Source organism: Budorcas taxicolor, chromosome 8 (assembly GCF_023091745.1).
Source record: "Budorcas taxicolor isolate Tak-1 chromosome 8, Takin1.1, whole genome shotgun sequence".
Classification (NCBI taxonomy): domain Eukaryota; kingdom Metazoa; phylum Chordata; class Mammalia; order Artiodactyla; family Bovidae; genus Budorcas; species Budorcas taxicolor.
In genome coordinates this window covers 14,573,797-14,595,329 of record NC_068917.1, presented here as the reverse complement: position 1 = coordinate 14,595,329, position 21,533 = coordinate 14,573,797, and the positions used below count along the sequence as shown (strand labels likewise).

The 21,533-nt window shown below is 42.9% G+C and overlaps 1 protein-coding gene across 1 annotated transcript in view; it reads right to left on the bottom strand.

Annotated features, from left to right (window-relative positions):
* Positions 1-21,533, bottom strand: part of RIGI (RNA sensor RIG-I) — a 46,257-nt gene that overhangs the window by 9,490 nt on the left and 15,234 nt on the right. Inside the window, exons 9-16 of the mRNA XM_052645056.1 lie at positions 19,160-19,322; positions 16,740-16,859; positions 12,963-13,120; positions 11,865-12,000; positions 10,641-10,789; positions 7,748-7,838; positions 5,038-5,208; positions 3,438-3,589 (exon numbers count right to left, since the gene is read on the bottom strand). Coding sequence (XP_052501016.1) covers positions 3,438-3,589; positions 5,038-5,208; positions 7,748-7,838; positions 10,641-10,789; positions 11,865-12,000; positions 12,963-13,120; positions 16,740-16,859; positions 19,160-19,322 — 1,140 coding nt within the window. The remainder of the gene's footprint in view (positions 1-3,437; positions 3,590-5,037; positions 5,209-7,747; positions 7,839-10,640; positions 10,790-11,864; positions 12,001-12,962; positions 13,121-16,739; positions 16,860-19,159; positions 19,323-21,533) is intronic.

Sequence of the window (21,533 nt, the reverse complement as noted above, 5' to 3'; positions counted from 1 at the left end):
CACTTTCTGCCATAAGGGTGGTGTCATCTGCATATCTGAGGTTATTGATATTTCTCCCGGCAATCTTGATTCTAGCTTGTGCTTCTTCCAGTCCAGCGTTTCTCATGATGTACTCTGCACAGAAGTTAAATAAGCAGGGTGACAATATACAGCCTTGACGTACTCCTTTTCCTATTTGGAACCAGTCTGTTGTTCCATGTCCAGTTCTAACTGTTGCTTCCTGACTTGCATATAGGTTACTCAAGAGGCAGGTCAGGTGATCTGGTATTCCCATCTCTTTCAGAATTTTCCACAGTTTCTTGTGATTCACACAGTCAAAGGCATAGTCAAGAAAGCAGAAATAGATATTTTTCTGGAACTCTCTTGCTTTTTCGATGATCCAGTGGATGTTGGCAATTTCATCTCTGGTTCCTCTGCCTTTTCTAAAACCAGCTTGAACATCCGGAAGTTCATGGTTCACGTATTGCTGAAGCCTGGCTTGGAGAATTTTGAGCATTACTTTACTAGCGAGTGAGATGACTGCAATTCTGCGGTAGTTTGAGCATTCTTTGGCATTGCCTTTCTTAGGGATTGGAATGACAACTGCCCTTTTCCAGTCCTGTGGCCACTGCTGAGTGTTGCAAATTTGCTGACATATTGAGTGCAGCACTTTAACAGCATCATCTTTCAGGATTTGAAATAGCTCAACTGGAATTCCATCACCTCCACTAGCTTTGTTTGTAGTGATGCTTCCTAAGGCCCACTTGACTTCACATTCCAGGATGTCTGGCTCTAGGTGGGTGATCACACCATCGTAATTAACTGGGTCATGAAGATCTTTTTTGTACAGTTCTGTGTATTCTTGCCACCTCTTCTTAATATCTTCTTCTGTTAGGTCCATACCATTTCTGTCCTTTATCGAGCCCATCTTTGCATGAAATGTTCCTTTGGTATCTCTAGTTTTCTTGACAAGATTTCTAGTCTTTCCCTTTTCAAAACACCACAGACAGGGGGCTCACCCCGAGAACCATAAATCCTTTGACTTTTAAGAGAATAAGGTTTCCCCTACCTTGGTATACTTCTCCTCAGCCTCTTCCCTTGACAGCAAAGCCTGCCTCTTTCAACATGGCAGTGTGTGCTGGTCACCACAACAGGACAGGGACGAGACCAAGACTCTGCGCTCCCAACCGCCACAGAGTTACCAGCTAGCAGAGACTCTTGGCCACCCTGCAGCTGGGTCCTTGCTCACTCTTTACCATCTCTGCCCATTTTCACTCAATGCATGTTAGGGGAATTCCCCTGTGTGAATTAAATAGCCTAATTCAACAGATATTTAACAACAGTCCATTTCCTCCTCACTGCACTCTATGACCTGATGCGTTGGCTACAAAAGAACATATGGCTGAGTACCTTCACTGTTCACCTGAAACTACCACAATATTGTTAGTCAGCTATACCCCAATACAAAATAGAAAGTTTGAAAAAAAAGTCAAAAAACAGAAAAGTAAATTTTAATTTAAAATATAATTTTAAAAAGTAAAAAAAAAAATTGAACTCTAGGGCTTCTCTGTCAGCTCAGTGTTAAACAATCCGTCTGCTAATGCAGGAGTCACGGGTTCAATCCCTGGTCCAGGAAGATCCCACATGCTGTGGAGCAACTAAACCCGTGTGCCACAACTATTGAGCTTGTGCTCCAGAGCCTGAGAACCACGGCTACTGAAGCCTTCACTTCCTAAGCCCATGCTCCACAATAAGAGCAGCCACAGCAATGAGAAGCCCACTTGCCTCAACTAGAGAGTAGCCCCACTCACTGCAGCTAGAGAAAAGTCCTGGTAGCAACAAAAACAGCACAACCAAAAATAATATAAATAAAACTATTAAAAAAAAAAATGTCTGTATGTTTGTTCCAGCCTCTTCTTCCTCAACAGGCTTTTACTCTATTGCTTTTGCCACACGTGAGTGTAAGCACACCGTTACCTAGTGGAGGAGATTAAAAAAATTATGCCAAAGCTAAAAAGGTTTTAAAGCCTTTAATCAGTATCATCCCTATATTCTACAAAATGGAGAAGTGGCTCAGTGAAAAAACCCTATCGTAAGTAAAATTAAGGGGGGAAATTAAGAGGAACTAAAGAATTTCCCTGCAATTCTTCTCAGTGAAAATGTAGACGAGGTACTTTCAAATATCTTGTTCTCCTAACTTTAGGAAGAAATGTTTTTCAAAATGAGTCAACACTGACATAACATCATAATTTTTTCTTACAGTAAGCATTAGTTTGCTTTCGATAGTTCATTCCTTCTCAATACTTTTTTGAGCATACAGATTATGACTTTTCAAAATTATGAACCCTATGGAATTAGTCTACTGAATTGTAAGACTCATCTTCATGAAGTTAAAATAGGCCTCTCACCCTCGTCCTGTAACAACTCCCATTTTAAGCACTTAAACCAGGCACTGTAGGAAGCAATGCATACATTTCACTGTATCTCCAAAACTACCCTATGAGTTCTACATATAAGAATGATAATTTCAAAGAGGAACTATCTGAAGTTACACATTTTGTAAGTGGCAGAGTTGAGTTTGGAACCACTGTCTAACGTTAAAGTTCTTCCCCAGGCCTGCAGGGTCCAGTGTTTCCAGAGTCTGAGATGAAGTCTCTGCAAACAGTCTGGAGAAAGTATGGGTGTCTGTGTTTGGGGGTATCTGTGTGTGTGTGTGTCTCTTTCCCTAATCTGCTTCCATGCTGTGTCATAAAGAAAATTAAAGTCAAACTAAGTTCACCAGTGAGAGGCTGGACGGAGCCAACACGCTCCATCAAGGTCCACTCTCTCATCCATATGTGTAAACAGGCCTTCCAACACTGGGCACAGCTCCAGGCACAGTGCGCCAGGACCCTCTCCCTGAGGACTACAGACGTTAGCGAAGTGAAGAAAAGACTAAGAAGAGCTGCGTCTTGCAGTTAGGGTGTTGTCCTCAAAATGAACTGTCCGTGTAGGAGCTATTCTAGCTGTTTCCCTTTTAGATCTAAAAGCATAGCTTCAAGCATTAGCACTAATAAAATGTACTTTAGCTCATTGAGAAGTAAAGCAGAATGAACCTGATATTCGCTATGGGGTGAATTCCTGGCGGTCTAGTGGTTCAGAACCTACCTTCCAAAGCCGGGGACGAGAGTTTGATCCCTGGTTGGGAAACGAAGACCCCACATACTGTGGGGCAACTAAGTCTGCCACAGCTTCTAAGCCTGTGTGCCACAGCTAGAGAGAAGCCTGTACTATGCAACGAAGATCCTACGTGTTGCTACTAAACCCAATGCAGACAAATAAACAAATACTTAAAAAAATAAAAATATAACCTAAGGAACACTCAGAGCAAAATGATAACAGGTACCAGCCATGTTCACGGTCCCTGTTCATGGCTTACAATTCGATTCTGAAGGAGTAACATGGATGCAAAGGCTTACCTTTTCCCTAAATACTGCTTCATTCCATCTCTGCAGGCTTGAAATGGAGTCATTCATCATTTTTTCTTTGCAGATGTTCAGTTCTTCTTTTTCGATTACATCAGCATTACTAGTCAGAAGGAAGCACTTGCTCCCTCTTGCTCTTCCTCTACCTGTTAGAAAATAAACATTTTACTTGGTGTCTTTGATGTAAAACTCGGACAAATCTGAGAATGTAAAAGAAGCAGGGCTATTCCTAAAATTCAGCTTTGGTTCACTGAATCCCACTTTCTGGAAAAGTGAGTTGGTAGGGCGTGGAGTCAAACGCATGTGTGCAGCTGCACATTAAACATTCAGACAAACAAGGAGCCCACTTTAGGCTGGTTGCTCACAGTCTCCCTGGTGCAGTGTGATGGGACAGACACATTATTAGAGACACTGCTTGAAGACAACCCAGCAGGCACCTCCAGGATGACATTGTGACAGCCCCAAAGATGAATGATAAACAGATGGGGAAATGGGGAAATAAGATATGTTCACAGGACTTCACTCGTGGTTCAGTGGACGGGAATCTACCTGCCAATGCCGGGGAAACAGATTAAAGTCCTGGTCCAGGAAGATACCACGTGCCACGGGGCAACTAAGCTTGTGCACCACAACTACAAGCCCACGTGCTCTGAAGTCTGCACACCCTAGAGCCTGTGCTCGGCAATAAGACAAGCCACCATAACGAGAAGCCCGCATACCACAACCGGAGAGAAGTCCGAGCAAAAAGCAGAGAGAACCCAGCACAGCCAAAAACAAACACACAAAACTTTTAAAAAAGAGACGTGTTCACAACCACCAGAATATAGGTGGAAAATGAGAAGTGGTATAAGAAAGATGGCTAAAAGGGCCACGGGCATTCAAATTAGAGAAGATTACCAGCTGGGAGACTGAGGAACCGGTGATGTGGAAGCAGGGGAAGAGAAACAAAGATCAGCAGCAGCAATACATGAGCAAGCCCTTCAAAAAGGAAACCAGATGAAGCCAGGTAGGCTCAAGTGGATAATGCACAAAGTGGAAGAATGGGAAATAAGGTTGGAAAGATAAGAGGGTGCCGGATTTTGAAAATGCTTTAACATCAAGAACATTTGGGAACCATGGGAGTTTCTATACAGGGAGGTGACATGCTCAGAGCTGTTTTTCAGGAAAAATAATGTGGCAGCTGTAGTTATGGAAATTAAGAAAAAATAAGAAAGACTAGTTAGGAGGCTGCCTAGTTCCAGTGGGAGAACTCCTTGCATGTCCTTTCTGGCACACAGGGGACCCACCAGCACCTAAGCACAACCATGAACATGTGACTGCCGAAGCCCCAAAGCTGGAATTTTCCTTCCATCAACATGTCAGCCAATATTAACCAAGTAAGCAGTATTCATTGTGAACAAGAACAAAAACAGACAAAATTGTGGACAAAACTGTAGCCATCCCATCCTGACCAAGTAGGTCACCGTAAGGGCCAGTGATAGAAGGGTCCACTGTGCCACCAGTCACAGTAAAGGAGAAGGGCTGGAATGACAGGCACATTCACAAGTCAGACAAAATGGTAGCCTTTGAGCCCTGGCATCAAAGCTCTTCTTACCTCTGGTTTGGATCATTTTGATGACATTGCCCACATACTCGTAGAGGATGACCAGATTGCACTGAGCAATGTCAATGCCTTCATCAGCAACCGAGGTAGCAATTAGAATCTTGCTGTCTCTGTTGGTTCTGAACGCGTCCAATGCACACTTCTGTGCTGGGAGGGTCATTCCTGTCAGAGGGCATTACATAACTCACCAAGAGGGAACTTTACCCTTGAAAAAAATAGCTGTTAATTATGGAACGCTTACGACATGCCAGGTACTGTGATAAGTGCTTTACATTCATGACCTCACAACAACCCTCGGGGAAGGGCCTATCCCTGTCCTTGCTTCAGAGTAGATAAGCTGGGGGTCTAACATCTTGGACTCTGTCACAAGTCTGCCTGACCTCAAATTCCAGCTGCAGCACCTATTAGCTATGTGGTTTCAGTCACGATATCTCAAAACAAATATTAAATTTTTTGAAAAAATACCAACAGCTGGACAAATATCATAGGATACCACTTATGTGTAGAGTCTAAAGAAAAGGGTACAAATGCAAGTATTTACAAAATGGAAGTAGAGTCATGGACGTAGAAAGCAAACGTGGTTACCAGAGGGGAAGGGGGGAAGGGACGAACAGAGACTGGGCTTGACATACACACACTACTATATACAAAACAGAACCAGTAAGAACCTGCTCAGTACTCTGTAATGGCCTACATAGGAAAAGGATCTAAAAAAAAGAGCGGCTACATGCATACGTGTAACTCATTCACCTAGCTGTGTACCTGAAACTAACGCAACTACTTCCAATAAATCAACTATTTCCAATAAAAATTTTAAAAAATATATCAATAGCTAACTGTAACATCTTTGTGCACGTACAGGAGTTCTCAGCTAACAAGACCTTTTCACATCTACTTACTCACTGGAACTTCACAAGGCCCTTTTTAGGTTGATATGGCAAATGTCATGATTCCCCTTTATTACAGGTGAAGACCTGGATGTTTTGGAGGGATGGTGAACTGACAGCTTACTAGCAAAACCAGGCTTGGGATTTAAGTTGATGACCCTACCACTGTGCAGTTCCCAGCCACTGATAACACTGAGAAGAGCAGGAGCTTAAGTGGTCTCCACCTCAGAGTTAACAGAATTTATAAAAGTTCCAGCTCTGTCACAAATCTTGAGATATATTTTGCTGAGGCCAAAACAATTTCTTTTCACCATGATCTACTGAACAATGAACATGCCCAAGACAGACACCACACTTCACTAATTTCTGAATGTAACTATTTGCTCATCAAACATTTATTCTGCAATTATAAGGATAGAATGGTTAAAAGGTTCATTTTTATCTAAAGGGAGCTTCTGGTTTGTGGAAGAAGGCTATATATGGGAAACTATAATTCAATGTAATGACAATGAATGGAGCCAGAACTGTGTGCTGTGGGGTGTGGGCGAGGGAGACTCCGCCCTAGTGGTCTAGACTTAGGAGGAGGGGGAGGCTGCCCGGCAGAAGCACAGTTACTGGCACAGAGTGAGTTCTCAATGAATGTGGGTAGATGGTGGATGGATAGATGAATGAATGAATGGATGGATGAATGGAGGGATGGACAAACAAATATCTTCTGGGGGCTTATGTATGGACGAATAACAAAGCTTGAAAATCAAGTTGGACTCATGCTGGAGTCATACGGCAGAAGCCTCTAATTCCAACCACAAGGTAGTGTTGGACCTCATTTGGTAAGCCAACTATTCAAAATCTGACTTTGCTTTTTAGATTAATGAAGCTTAAATTTTGCATAAAGGGAAACTTCAAGGGTGATGACTGAGGACTGAGAGCAGGACTGTTTTTTATAAACAGCTTAAATAAGAGATACAAGTGAGGACTTGTCATTGCTTGTCACTGAGGTGTGGGGAGCAAGGCTGTGAGAATGTCAGCATGAGGACTGGCCACCTAGGATCAAAGGGAGCCTTTCATCCTTTAACCCTCTCTACCTAGATTTTAGGATTATCTCTAGGACTTTTTTTAATTATAAAATACATAATGCATATAAGTTTTTTACACTTTAAAGAATAACAATAAAATAGAAAGAGAGCATTTCTACTTCCAGTTAATCTACTGGTTGAACATTTGAGCATGAGAGTAATATACTTAAACAATATTGAAAACAAAACAAAACTTCAGTTTTGTCTGCAGGACATATGGGAGGAGGAAAGTCTACAAGTTTCTGACATTTGAGCATGGTGATGGCATTTCAATGTGTCCACTGAGCTAGGCTGAACTGCAGTCCCCAGATATTCACCTAGGTGTCTCTGTGAAGGGAATTTGCAGATATAATTAAACTTAAATCAGTTGATACGGTTACTCAATAGGGACTTCATTTTAGGCAGGCCTGACCCAAACAAGGCAGCCCTTGAAAAGAGGACTGAGGTGATCCGCCTATGGGGTTCCACCTGGTCCTGACCTGCCCTGTGGACCAGACTGGCTTTGCCAGTCCAGGTGTGAATGTCAATTCCTTGAACTAAATCCCTGTGTGCCTGTCTGTGTACAATATACATGTGTTGCTATATATTATATATGAATGTATATATGTATGTATTTATAATCTCCTACTGGTTTTGCTTCTCTGGTTGAACCCTGACTGATACAAGCACTAAGAAAGAATTAAAATAGATCATATATGTTCTTATATATATTAGATCTAACGCACTATATATAAATACCCATTGTCTGATTTGTTCTGCCACGTCCAGTCAATATGCAAGGTTTTAGAAAGCTGAGTTCAGGATTTTCTTCAATCCACTTCTTTAAGGCCTGAAAATACAAAGCAATTGTCACTCTTTGTATACTATCTGCATTGATTCAATATTGAATATGCGCCACCTGATTTGGAGAGCTGACTCATTGGAAAAGATCTTGATGCTGGGAAAGAATGAAGGCAAAAAGAGGGAACGGCAGAGGATGGGATGGTTAGATAGCACCACTGACTCAGTGGACATGGGATTTGGGCAAACTCAGGGAGACAGCGGAGGACAGGGGAACTTGGCATGTGGCAGTCCATGGGAGTGACTGGGGGTCTTTATGAGTTGGCAGTCCCACTCACAAAGAGTTGGACGTGACTTAGTGACTAAACAATGCAAGTAGAAAAAAAGCTTAAAGGAAGCGATAATGGAAAAGAATTCAAAAAGAATGTATATACATGTATAACCAAATCACTTTGCTGTACAGCAGAAATAAATATGATGCCATAAGTCAACTCTACTTCAATTTTTAAAAAGTATACAGACAAGTACGCTGAAGTAGTTTTCAGACTAACAGACCTGAGGAATCAAAAGCTTCTTGTGATTGAATTCTATGCAATAAATAACTATAATGGTGTCTATCTTTGTAATCCAATATAATTCAATTTCTAAGACATTTTTTCAGTGAAAAAGGCAAGGTTCAGAATAGTGGGTAGGTAGAAAATAAGTGAATTTAGAAAGATCTCAGGACACAAGATCAATGTACAGACATTAGTTGTATTTCTAAATATCAACAACAAACAGAAGTATCATTTATAATAGCATTAATACTTAGGTATAAGTTTAACAAAATACGTGCAGAATCTGTATGCTGAAAATGACAAAACACTGATAAAAGAAACCAAAGAAGATGTGACAGGCGGCCTCTAAGGTAGCTGTGAGTGATCTCCACCCCTTGGAATTCAGATCCTGTTCAGTCCCTTCCCCTCAAGTATGCACTGAACTTACTGACTTGCTTCTAATGAATAAAACAAGGCAGACCTGAGGGGAGTCGCTTCCAAGCTGAAGCTATAGCATGGCTGTGACCTTGATATTAGGCGGCCTCTCAACCTCTCTTGGATTACTTTCTCTAGGGGAGGCCAGCACCTCTTTGTGAGGCCGGCCTGTGGAGAGGCCCCCATGGATGAGCTAAGCACGCGTGTGCACACTTAGTCACTAAGTCATGTCCGACTCTCTTTGGGACCCCTATGGACTGTCGCCCTCCAGGCTCCTCTGTCAATGGGATTTCCCAGGCAAGAATACTAAAGTGGGTTGCCATTTCCTTCTCCAAGGGATCTTCCTGACCCAGGGATCAAACCCGTGTCTTCTGTGTCTCCTGCACTGCAGGCAGATTCTTTACCCACTGAGCGATCAGGGAAGCCCCCGTGAATGAGCTAAGCACATCTTCTGCCAAAAACCACACAAGTGGGGTTGGACATTGATCCTCCCAGCCTTGAGACGGCTGTAGCCGTGGCCAACAACTTGACTGGAGCCTCATGAGACATCCTGAGACGGAAACACCCAGTTAGTTGTTTCCAGATTACTGACCCATATGCATTATAGGTGTCTGTTGTTTCCAGCTACTTAGTTTTGTGATAAACTGTTATCAGCAGTAGGTAACTAATACAGAACCCCTACCTAAATAAAAAAAATACATTGTTATGATATCATTTCTCCCCAGTTTTATCTATAGGTTCAGTGCAATCCCAAATGAAATTTCATAGATTTTCTCATAGATGTGGATGAGTTTATTCTAAAATAAAAATGGAAAGGGAAAGAAAGATAGCTAAGACAATGTTGAAAAAAATTAAAAAGTTGGAAGACTCACACTACCTGATTTCAAGACTTAATTACTATAAAGCTACAGTAATCAAGACCGCGTAGGATGGGTGAAAGGATAGATGTACAAATGAATGGAACAGAAAACAGAATCCAGAAATAGACCAACAAGAACAGAGCCAACTGATCTTTCTAAGTTACAAATGCAATTCAATGGAGAAAGGATAGTCTTTTCATCATATATGATGAAATAACTGGATACCCACATGCTAAGAGAAAAAAAATCTCAATCCATACTTCAAAATGAATTGTAGACTTAAATATAAAATCTAAATCTATAAAACTTCTAGAAGATAACATGGGAAAAAAATCTGTGCTCTTGGGTAGGCAAAGGTTGCTTAGACACAAAATCAAAAGCACAATCCACAAAAAGAAAAAAAAAAGATAAAATGGACCTGTCAAAGGTTATAACTTTCAGTAAGAGATATGGTTAAGAGAATGAAAAGATCTTGAAGAAAAATGCGTGCAAATCACAATTCTGATAGAGGACATTTTTGTCAGAAAAAAGAACTCTCAAAAAACTAACAACAATAACTTAAAAACTCAACAATAATAAATAACCCAGTTAAACTCCATTTTAAAATGGGCAAAAGATGCAAACAGATACTTCACCAAAGGAGATACATGAATGGCTAACGAGCATATGAAAAAAATGATAAATCATATTAGTCATTAGTGAAATACAAATTAAAACCTTAGTGAGGTACCACTAGGTCCCCACAGACACAGCTAAAATTTTGTAATTGATGGAAGGAATAAAAATTTGTGAAATGCTTGCTGTGAGGGTATCAAGGCATTATAAACCAGAGTGACTGAGACAGTGAGGTATCAGTGTAAGGATAAACAAACAGAAAATCAGAATAGAATAACGAGCCCAGAAACAGACCCACACAGACCCTATATAGGGATGCTTAATTGCAAAGAAGTAAAGAATGGACAATCTTTTAATTGAAATTGTACTGGGCCAATTGTTATCCACAAGGAGGGAGAAGCTTACATCCACAAGTGCTCGGGTTTTCACAAAGAGGATGGTTCTGGTCTCTGGGTTTAAGTGGTATTCCTCTTGCAAGATGAAGCAGAGATCTTTGAGTTTAGGGTTCTCATTGCTGGGATCCATGGAAATATCTTCTAGTTTCACCAGCTTTTCTGCAAAAAGGGGAATATTTTACAAAAGTTTTATGCGCGTGTGCTAAGTCGCTTCAGTCACATCCAACTCTTTGCTATACTATGGACTATAGCCTGCCAGCCTCCTCTGTCCACGATATTCTCCAGGCAACAATACTGGAGTGGGTTGCCATGCCCTCCTCCAGAGGATCCACCTGACCCAGAGGTCAAACCCACATGTCTTGCATCTCCTGCACTGGCAGGCAGGTTCTTTACCACTAGTGCCACCTGGGAGCCCACAAAAGGTTTATAAATTCTAGTAATTTAGAACACACTGCAACCTTTAGCTATAGTTCAAACATTTCATCTCTCAATCTCTGACCAGAATTTTACGATAAATAACCACCAATGCAATGCATACACTGAATACACTAATAAATGCATAAACTTCCCATCCCCCAAAAAAGTTAGTTGTTCAGTATTTAGCATATCTATAGTTAATACTTTGGTATAGACCCAAAAAATTATTATTTGGGAAAAGGCATTTGAGAGAGAAAGAAGAAAGACTTACTTTTCACTTAATATTTTCCTATATTTTTCTTAATATGAACACAGTGGCATCAAGAGCCATATCAGTTTTCTTCTTTATATAGAAGTACATAATTACAATCTTGTTCGGTCGCCAAGTCGTGTCCAACTCTTTGCTCCCCGTGAACTGCAGCATGCCAGGCTTCCCTGTCCTTCACTATCTCGCAGGGTTAGCTCAAATTACAATCTTAATATCATTAAAACTTTTTTTATATTTTTTAAATCTTTATCAAATTACTAAAAGTTAAACCAAAAAAATGTTCCTATCAATTGACTATTTCTATGGGATGTATCCTTTGCAAATCCTATTTTTTCCTTCTTTGAAACAGGAAATAGTGTAAGCAGCAGATTCTTTTCCTAAGTGCAGATTTCGCCGAAGTCTCACAGTCCTGCCATGTATCCTATCTCCTTAAGCCCAGGACAAGTCCCTGAGCATCACCAGGTGTTGCTAAGTGTGACGCCATATGTGTACGCTGCCCCTGGAGTCTCCAGGTTCCACTGGCTTCCTCCCCCTGGAAACACCACCCACCTTCAAATCTCTGAGTGAGATCTTGCTCAATTGCATCAAATCCTGCTGCCCGGACATTGCTGAAGAAGTTTTTCAAGTAATTCAGAGCATCTTTCATCCGTGCATCCTCACTGATAATGAGGGCATCATTGTATTTCTGTTGAAAATGGAAAGTTTCAGTATGTTTCTAATGTCTAATACAACTGCTGTACTTAAGTTCATTTCACCGTACTTAACACAGAATTAATTTTAATAATAAACTTGTCTCAAGTCTATTCCAACTTAAGTTTTTAAAGATGAATCATCTCTAACAGTACTGCAATAAAACCTTAGAACCATACTGTAGAAAAAAAAAAAAAGAAAACACCTCAATTAGCTAGAATTAGTCATTAATTCGGATCACTTTGGATCCTAGAATCCTTGGAAGAGAAAGAAAATTACATGAAAAACAAATGTCAAAGATTAAATCACAAAAATGAAAGTAAAGCAACTTCCACATCAACCTGCTTCATAATTTGGACATTCAACTTAACCTCTTTGTACATCCAAAACCATCACTGAATTGCACCTGTTCAGAATGATGGGCTGACCCCTTACATCAGATATTCAGTTAAGTCCATTAAAATTCTACAAATTCATATGGATTGAATGTATTTTAAAAATATTTTCAATGGCACGATAAGCAGAGGTGATGGTGGTAACTGTTGCTTAAGTTCTTGGTTAACCAGCAAACAGCTACAGACTCTGGACTTCCTAGCACGTGGTTTGACCAAAGGTAGGAAAACAAGCTTCAAGCTATGGCAACACAACCCACCTACTGAACTTTAAAGACTTTAAAGATGGCTGTCCCTGGTCATGTATTTACAGTAATATCCCCCACCCCCGAGGTCAAGTCTGGAGATACTGAGGTACAACACAGACCCACGGCCTTTGTTTCTGTCCCTTGGCCTCTAGGGCCAGGTTTCAGAGAGCAAAGACAGATGTTGAATAGGATAGCTTTTGGCATTTGCTTCATAAGAACCACTGGGAAAGTTCCTAAATGATGCTCTCTCAGCTGCCATAGCACAGCTCCCAGTAGGTGTTACGATGGAAATATCCTTTTCCAAAGAAGCCACATACCCGCAAATGTGACGTGTACAAAAACAGGGCTTTACAAATTCTGCTTTCTTCATCTTTGTCTGGCATCTGAAACACCATGCACGCTTTCTGAACTGCGATAATCCACTGTTCATATTTCTGTGTCCCAAAATTCCTATTTTGAATGCGAGATAAGTTTTCTGAAAAAAAAACAAACAAACCTGTTTTCCATTGTGTCATCTGGTTAGTCATTAAGGCTCTAAGCATGTCTCGCTTTCTAATTTTGATTCCTTACTCTTTGCACACAGAGTATTTCTCTTGAGACAGTTCTCAGCAGTGTGTCTACGTACAAACACAATTGCTTACTAAATACCGACTACGTACCAAGAATCAACATGTCTTGTATTTATTTCATTTCACAACGCCATGACGTAGATACACTTTATAGATGAGGAAATGGAAGCTCGGAGAAGTGAAATCATCACGCCAAGTCACACAGCTAGTATATAGAGGGAGCTGCTGCTGCTGCTAAGTCGCTTCAGTCATATCCTACTCTGTGTGACCCCATAGACGGCAACCCACCAGGCTCCCTCGTCCCTGGGATTCTCCAGGCAAGAACACTGGAGTGGGTTGCCATTTCCTTCTCCAGTGCATGAAAGTGAAAAGTGAAAGTGAAGTCGCTCAGTCGTGTCTGACTCTTAGCGACCTCATGGACTGCAGCCCACCAGGCTCCTCCGTCCATGGGATTTTCCAGGCAAGAGTACTGGAGTGGGGTGCCATTGCCTTCTCTGATAGAGGGAGCACAGGAATTCAAACCCAGATGTGTCCTATACCCAAGCTCTACCAGTTCTCTGAGCTGACAACCAAACAGCCCAGAGGCCAACGGCCATGGAATAAAACCTAACTGCCCCCCTGCCTTTTTTTTTGGCTGTGCTGGGTCTTTGCTGCAGCACACAGGGGCTTCTCTAGTGGCTGCATGGGGGCTTCTCTAGCTGAGGTACACGGAGTTAGCTGCCCCGCAGCATATGGGATTTTAGCTCCCAGACCAGGGTTTGAATCTTCGTCCCCTGTATTAGAAGCGAGATTCTTAACCACTGGACCACCAGGGAAATTCCCTCACCCATTCATCTTTAATCAGAGGAACAAAGGCGGTTACCCAGACAAGTAGCAGTAACCCAATCTACAAACAAGGGGACTATCAATAAACTAGAGTAATCAACAGGTATTTACTGAACTTAGGTAGGTGCAAAAATGAGCTAGGCCATCTGGCAATAAGCAGCTGACAGTATCTGAACAGGTGAAGAGATGGCGGGAGGGTATAAGAGACGAGAAGAAGAAGAAGGCAGAAAGCCATGTCTCCCCACCCTTCTCCACCTCCACAACCCTGACCATGTCCTAAGGCTTCTGGATAATACCATGATCTCCTCCTACCTCATCTCCTTACCTCCTTCCCCCTTCCCTCCAGTCCAGTCTCCATTCAACAACTGGAGGGAATTTCCAAAATTGCAGATGAGAGACAATGCTAATCCACTGATTAAAAGCCTGTAGGGAGGGACTTCCCTGGCAGTCCAGGGGTTAAGACTTCACCCTTCAAAGCAGAGGGTGCAGGTTTGACTCCTGGTCAGAGAACCAGGGTCCCAAATGACGTAACAAAAGTCCTGCGTGTTACAACTAAGACTCTGTGCAGCCAAATAAATAAATACATGTATTGTTTTTAAGTCTTGAGGGACTTCCCTGGTGGTCCAGTAGCTAAGGCTCTGCACACCCAACGAAGGAGGCCTGGGTTTGATCCCTGATCAGGGAACTAGACCCCACATGCCGCAACTAAGACCCAGCACAGCCAAAGAAATGTATGTTAAAAATAACAATAATAAATGCTTTAAAAAATAAAACACAAGTGTTAAGTGGGTTTCTCCAGCCAAACTCCTAGTCTGGCCCACAGGGGGCTCTGTGGTCTGGCCTTTACCTGCTTAACTTTCCTTCCTACAGTTCTCAGGACTAGTGAAAGCCCCCAGATTCTCTCCCGGCGCCGGCGCCGGTGTCCTTGCCTGAAATACCGCTCACCCCCACCACTCCCCCACCCCGTGTTGCCTGGACACTGTCACTCACCCGCCTTTGGCACTGCCGGTAGCCAAACCGAAAATGCCCTGAGGGCAGGGCTTGTGTCTGAGGGTCCACGCTGTGTTCCCACCACCGAGCACTTAGCCCAGCACTGAATGAACAAACAAGGGAATGAATTTGTTCAAGGGAACTGCTAATAGGCAAGGAGCGGAAAGTTGGCGAGGGAAGCAGAACCAGATTGTGCGAGCAGGGCGCGCAAGGCCGGGTGAGCGGCCGCCGTGAGAGCTCTGCCTGGAGAACCAGGATCGCCAGCAGGACACTGACGAGATAACGTGGGTAATCCCAGGAAGACGAGCTGCGTAATGGGGGTTCGACGGGAAAGAGGGTAGAGGCAGGCAAAGCAGCTGTTAGAATAAGTTGTTAGAAATCAAGCTGTGAAAGAAAGAAGAGAGACTAAGCGTGAGAGAAGCTCAGACGCAGAAGTTACCTTGGAGACGAGAATTCAACATCTCCGAAACTCTAAGCTCACTTGTGCCTGCCCAAGTTGCTCCTTGCTCTAGAATGAGTAACACCTGCCAGTGCACACACAGGTGCCAAGAGAGAAGCCCCGCACTCGCTCACTCCCACCAAACCCAGGGAGCTCTTAAATCTGAACACTTCTGTTTGCACAAGCCTGCTTCCTTCACTAGCCCATCTCCACTGCCTCAGTTTGGCTCTCTTCATTTCTCATCCCAGAACTTATCAGTTCAAAATCGTGCGTTGCTTCCCATTTGCTTTTAGGATATTTATTTATTTATTTGGCAGCACTGGCTCTGAGTTGTGTGGGAATCTAGTTCCCTGACTGCAGATGGAAGCCAGGCCCCTGGCATTTTGAGTGTGGAGTCTAAGCCACTGGACCACCAGGGAAGTCCCACTTCTAGGATAAAATTCAAACTCAGCATGGCCTGCAGGACACCTTCACTGTCTGCCCCCGGCCTCTCCACCAGCCCCACTCTCCTTTCTACTAGTCGCCTGTTAGAATTAGCATGAAATCCTGCAGATTCTAAAATTCACTGTGCTCTCTCTTCCCTCTGCAACTGCTGTCTTCTTGACCTCACTTGATCACTTCTCCTTCTTAACCTGGCTGACTTCAAGATCTGTCGCACACATTACCTCCCCCAGGAAGTCCTCCCTACAGCCCAGTCCTGGCCTAAGCTCCCCTGTGCACCCGTAATAGCAGTGTGTAACCCTGCCTTGCCACAGGGCGACTATTCACATCTTTGTTTGATGCTGAGTTCCTTGAAGGCAAGACTGTCTTTAATCTTGGTGCTTCCTTTACCTAGCACAGTACCTGGCACAATACCCGATGAATTAATTACTTGATTTTAAAAAGGAGAAGAGAACTTGGCAACTTCAAGAGAGTCTCAAAAGAATAAAGAATCAAAGGTCACCCGTAGGTTTGAATCCAAGACTTTCGGGCAATGATGGTTTCATTCATATAATGGAAAGCTAAACTTGGAAGTTCAAGAAAGCAATGGATTGAATTAAATATGGTATTTTTCACGTGTGTGTGTCTAGGTGGATTTACTTTGGATTTAAAAAGGAAAAAAAAAAGCAAGAGAAAATAAAGGAGGACTTATAAGCCTCATGAATAACATAAAAGTTAAACTCTGGGTATGGTCTTGACATTGTTTGGACTAAGAAAAGTGCAAAAAGACCCCAGTGAACAACAGATGGCCGTTCCCAGATGGAGAGAAGACAAAATGAGGTTATTCTCACCAAGAGTTACGGTCCCAAGTTCTTCAAAGATACTCTTTGCTAGAGCCTCTGTCTCTGCCATCAGCTGAGATATGATGCATTTAAATTTGTCTGTATTCCGTGATTCCACTTTCCTGAAAACTAGAGCCATCAAAGGAAAGTTAGTATTTCTCAGGAAGAACACATCATAGTTGAACACAGATATCTCCAAACCTTTCTCTGCCTTTGTCATGTCCTCTGTAAAACCCAAGGCCCCAAGCTCACAGGCAGGTCATCTGAATGATGAAACAAATACTCAAGACACCTTGCAGCCACTCCCTAGGGTTGAATGCACTCATTCTAACATTTTTCATGATCCAAGTCTAAATTCAACTTTTTAAAAAATAATTTTGTTTATTTATTTTTGGCTGTGCTGGGTCTTCATTGCTGCTGGGCTTCTCTCTAGTTGTGGCGAGCAGGGGCTACTCTCTAGCTGGAGTCCGTGGGCTTCTGATTGTGGTGCTTCTTTTGTTGAGGGGCACAGGCCCGAGGGCATGCGGACTTCAGCAGTGGGCTCAGCAGTTGCGGCTCCCAGGCTCTCGAGCTCAGGCTTAGCAGCTGTGGTGCAAGGGCTTAGCTGCCCAATGGCATGCGGGATCTTCCCGGACCAGGGACTGAACCCGTGTCCCCTGCATTGGCAGGTGGATTCTTTACCACTGAGCCACCAAGGAAGCCCTCAGGCACACTTTAGATTCTAGATTTCCACATGCGTATCTGGTGAAAGAGGTCAGAATCAAGAGACCTGGGAGCTGCGAGTCCTCAGCCACACTTTAGACTCTGCATCAAAAGCTCTGGGGCCTTTGGCGAGCACCTCAACTTTCCTGGGACTGTTTTCTTCCCTCAAAAATGCCCCGTGGCTGCTTTCTCGTCTCTAAGTCATGCCCAACTCATTCGTGACCCCGTGGACTGTAGCCCTCCAGGCTCCTCTGTTCATGGGATATCCCAGGCAAGGATCCTGGAGTGGGCCGGCGTTTCCTTTCCCTAATTCAACTTCTTACTCGGGCTTTCCTGTTAACTCAACACAGAGCTCCTGCTCTGACTAGGCTGATATCCATCTTGTTTCTACAAATACCATATTTTAAGTCCTGTCTCTGTTCTTTGATCTTCTCCCTTCCCACCTAACCCCCAGGCGTGTTCACAATGTTCCAAATATTCATTTTTGCAGTATCCACAGAACATGCTGGGTTCTGGTGATAGCTGAAAAGAACATGCGCTGCGCTCCAGAGAAGGCTGTCATCTTAGGAGAGAAAATACACAAGCCAGACGACCAGGCAGAGAGCGGTGACACAGTATGTACAAAGTGCCACGGAGCATGGGGAGGCTTCTCTCATTCTTCCTGGGGCGGCAATGTCAGGGGATAAACAGGGGAAGAGGCGAGGAGGAATGAGCACAGTCACGTGCAAAGGCTGGGATGGACAAAGCTTGGAGGGAGAACACACGTGACTCCTCCATCCCAGGAGCCCAGAGAAATGCAACTTGGTTGGGTTTGTGGGAAGTAAAAGGAGATGAAGCTCAGCAGAGAGACCAGATGATAAAAAAAAAAATTGTGCCTGTCCAACTCTTTGCAACTCTTTTAGACTGGAGCCCACCAGGCTCCTCTGCCCATGGGATTTTTCAGGCAAGAATACTGGAGTGGGTTGCCGTTTCCTTCTCCAGGGGATCTTCCTGACCCAGGGATCAAACCTGCATCTTCTGTGCCTCCTGCACTAGCAGGCAGATTTTTTTTTTTAACTGCTGAGCCACTGAGGAAGCCCAGAGAAATTTGTATATGACATCAAAAGCCGTAGGTTGAGCACCTTGTCTACATTCCTTACAGCCAGCGCCCTGACTGTCTTAGGCATGTTTCTTCTGCCTTGTAGTCATTTGGTCGTGTGCTATTTAGAGAGAGAGGGGTGAAGTCATACGTGTCTTCTGTACCCTCTCTCCCTTGCTGGGTTAGTACAGCAATATCAGAAATATCAATCTTTGTTACTCAATCTTAGTAATCAAATCATATTCGGCTCTTTTGAGGAAAGACAGGATGAGTTCAGATACTTTTACTTCAACCAAAATTCCAGATACATATACAAATAACTGATAGGAACTCAGTATTGTCCTCAGGCCCAGAAGGCAGGAAGGACCGAGCCACCTACATGCTAAGGTGTTCTCAGCACCTCTCTCACAGCCAGCACCTTTGTTAAGGTTTATGGAAATGAACAGTGAGAAGGATTGCTTTCTACAGGCCACTCCTGAGCTTCACTGGGGAGAGAAGCTGGAAATATGATTATTTTCCATGTTGGCAGATAAATATTTCCCTCTAGACAGAGAAAGGGTAAGAATTCAGCGTTCATCTATGTGACCCTGAACTAAGAATAGCAGAGGGTAACAAAGTCCCATAGGGCTTGTGACTGGATCCCACTTACGCTTCTGGGGCTTATAAAAAACCTCCTCCAGTTCCTCCAAGTTGTCTCTGACTGTTGTTAACACTGACGTGTCGAGAGAAGCACACAGTCTGCAGATATATTCTGTGGCTTCAGCTGCATTTTTGGCATCTCCAACACCAACTGAGGCAGTCAGCCCAACGACCTGTGAGGAGCATTCCAAATTGTCAGATGTCTGGGAAATAACAAGATGTTTCCACAATCCCTCATGTAACTCTTTCCTGATAAAGTAGGGTTTTTATTTTTTAAACTAACTTCAGATAAAGAATTTTTTTTTTCCCCTGACATTCTCTACGACACCAAAAATGGAAAGGTCCCCACTAGGTGAAGCGCCGAGTAAAGGCAGGAGGCGCTGCTCTGCAGCTGAGCACGGGTCAGCACAGGAGCCCAGAGAAGAGACCCTCTCCAGGCAGGACTGCTCTCGTCGTTACCCGTCTCCCCCGTGACACACAGGACGGTACACTGGAAAGGGCAAGGACTTCCATTTCACTCTCAGCCATGTCACACTGGCGGGGTGTCTTGGACAAAAATCTTCATCTCTCTGTAAAGTCGGGTAACTTTAGCCGTTTAAACTGGAAGTTGTGAGACACAGAGAACAGACTTGTGATTGCCGAGGGAGAAAGAGGCAGGGGAGGGATGGACTGGGAGTCTGGGATTAGCAGATGCAAACTTTTATATATAGGATGGATAAACAGTAATGTCCTACTGTATACACAGGGAACTATATTCAGTATTGTGTGATAAACCCTAATGGAAAAGAATATGAGAGCAACTGAATTGCTTTGCTGTACAGCAGAAATTAATACAACAGAAATTAATCCTGTAAATCAAATATGCTTCAATTTTTTTTAATGGTAGCTTCAATTTTAAAAAAGTGATAACTTCAATTTTTAATTTTATTTATTTATTTATTTTTATTTTTTTTAATTTTAAAATCTTTAATTCTTACATGTGTTCCCAAACATGAACCCCCCTCCCACCTCCCTCCCCATAACATCTCTGTGGGTCATCCCCATGCACCAGCCCCAAGCATGCTGGTAGCTGGGTGACTTCAATAAGATGACATTTGTAAAGAATTTAGTTTAATGGTCTTCTAATAAATATTTATTTCTTCCTCTAAGAGTCACTCATATATTGAATGACTGAGTGAATCATTCAAATAAACAAGGAATCTAGTTAACTATCAATTTTATTCTAGAAGAAAAAACTGTAAGAAATGTGATTCCTACTAAATTCTGTCTGAATTTTGGGCACCATACTGGATTTCTTCTAACCTGTGCTTCCTAAATGGTTAATTGTTAAGCCTAGAGAATGCAACACAAATGTGAGACTGGTAAACAGAAGGCATGGTTTCCAACCTCATTTGGCCTCAGTAATACCAGGCCATTCGTCTGTGTTCCTCTCAGTTGTGTCTCCCATTTCAAATTTTCTCCATGCACCCTGAGCTCCCACCTCCATTCTCATCTTGATTATTCTCAGTGAACCATCTTCCTCTCCTTCATTCAAGAGAAAATGCCAGGGATTCCATACCCTTCCTGCCCCCACCTATAAACTATTTTCTGTCTTGACTCCTCTCAGCCCTTCCCCTCTGATGACACCAAACACATCGCCTCGTCCACTCTCCTGTACTAATGTATCTACTCAGCCCATACCCGCTCGTCTCTCCTGGCCTCTTGTTCTGTCAGTCATTCCCTCTCTCCCATCCTGCCCCACGGGTGGCTATCCACAACTTCATACTCTGCACCCAGGCAATATGAAGAACGTCATGATTCTTGGGGATTCCCTGGAAGTCCAGTGGTTAGGACTCAACACATCCACTGCTGTGGCCTGGGTTCAATCCCTGGTTGGGGAACTAAGGTCCCCATAAGCCATACAGCCAAAAAAACTTAAAGCTTCTCAAGCCCCTATGCACTTTCATACCCCTGTGCCTCTAGACACACAGTAGCCTTTACTGAAAACCATCCAGCTATTTTCCTTATAAACTCTTGTTAGTTTTTACCTATCCTAACTTCTATTAGGTCTTGCTTTACTTTCATAGCACATTTAAGATCACTTTTATTTCTTTTCTGTACAACTCCATTGTGTGTTATTACCATAAATTATGACATAATTCTCACATATTTGGCTCCCTACAAAACTTAAGCTGCTTGAAGGCAAGGACTATCTTTTTATATTTGTGGCCCAGTGCCTAGCACAGGGCATGACACGTGGAGGTACCTAATACATATTTGTTAAGTCAATAAATGAATGAATCAATCAAAACTAACCTAATGAGTTATACAGTATGCAAGGATCTAAGAAGGACATCCTCAATATGGCCACAAGGGTAAGTAAATAGGACTTAGGAAGAAATCCA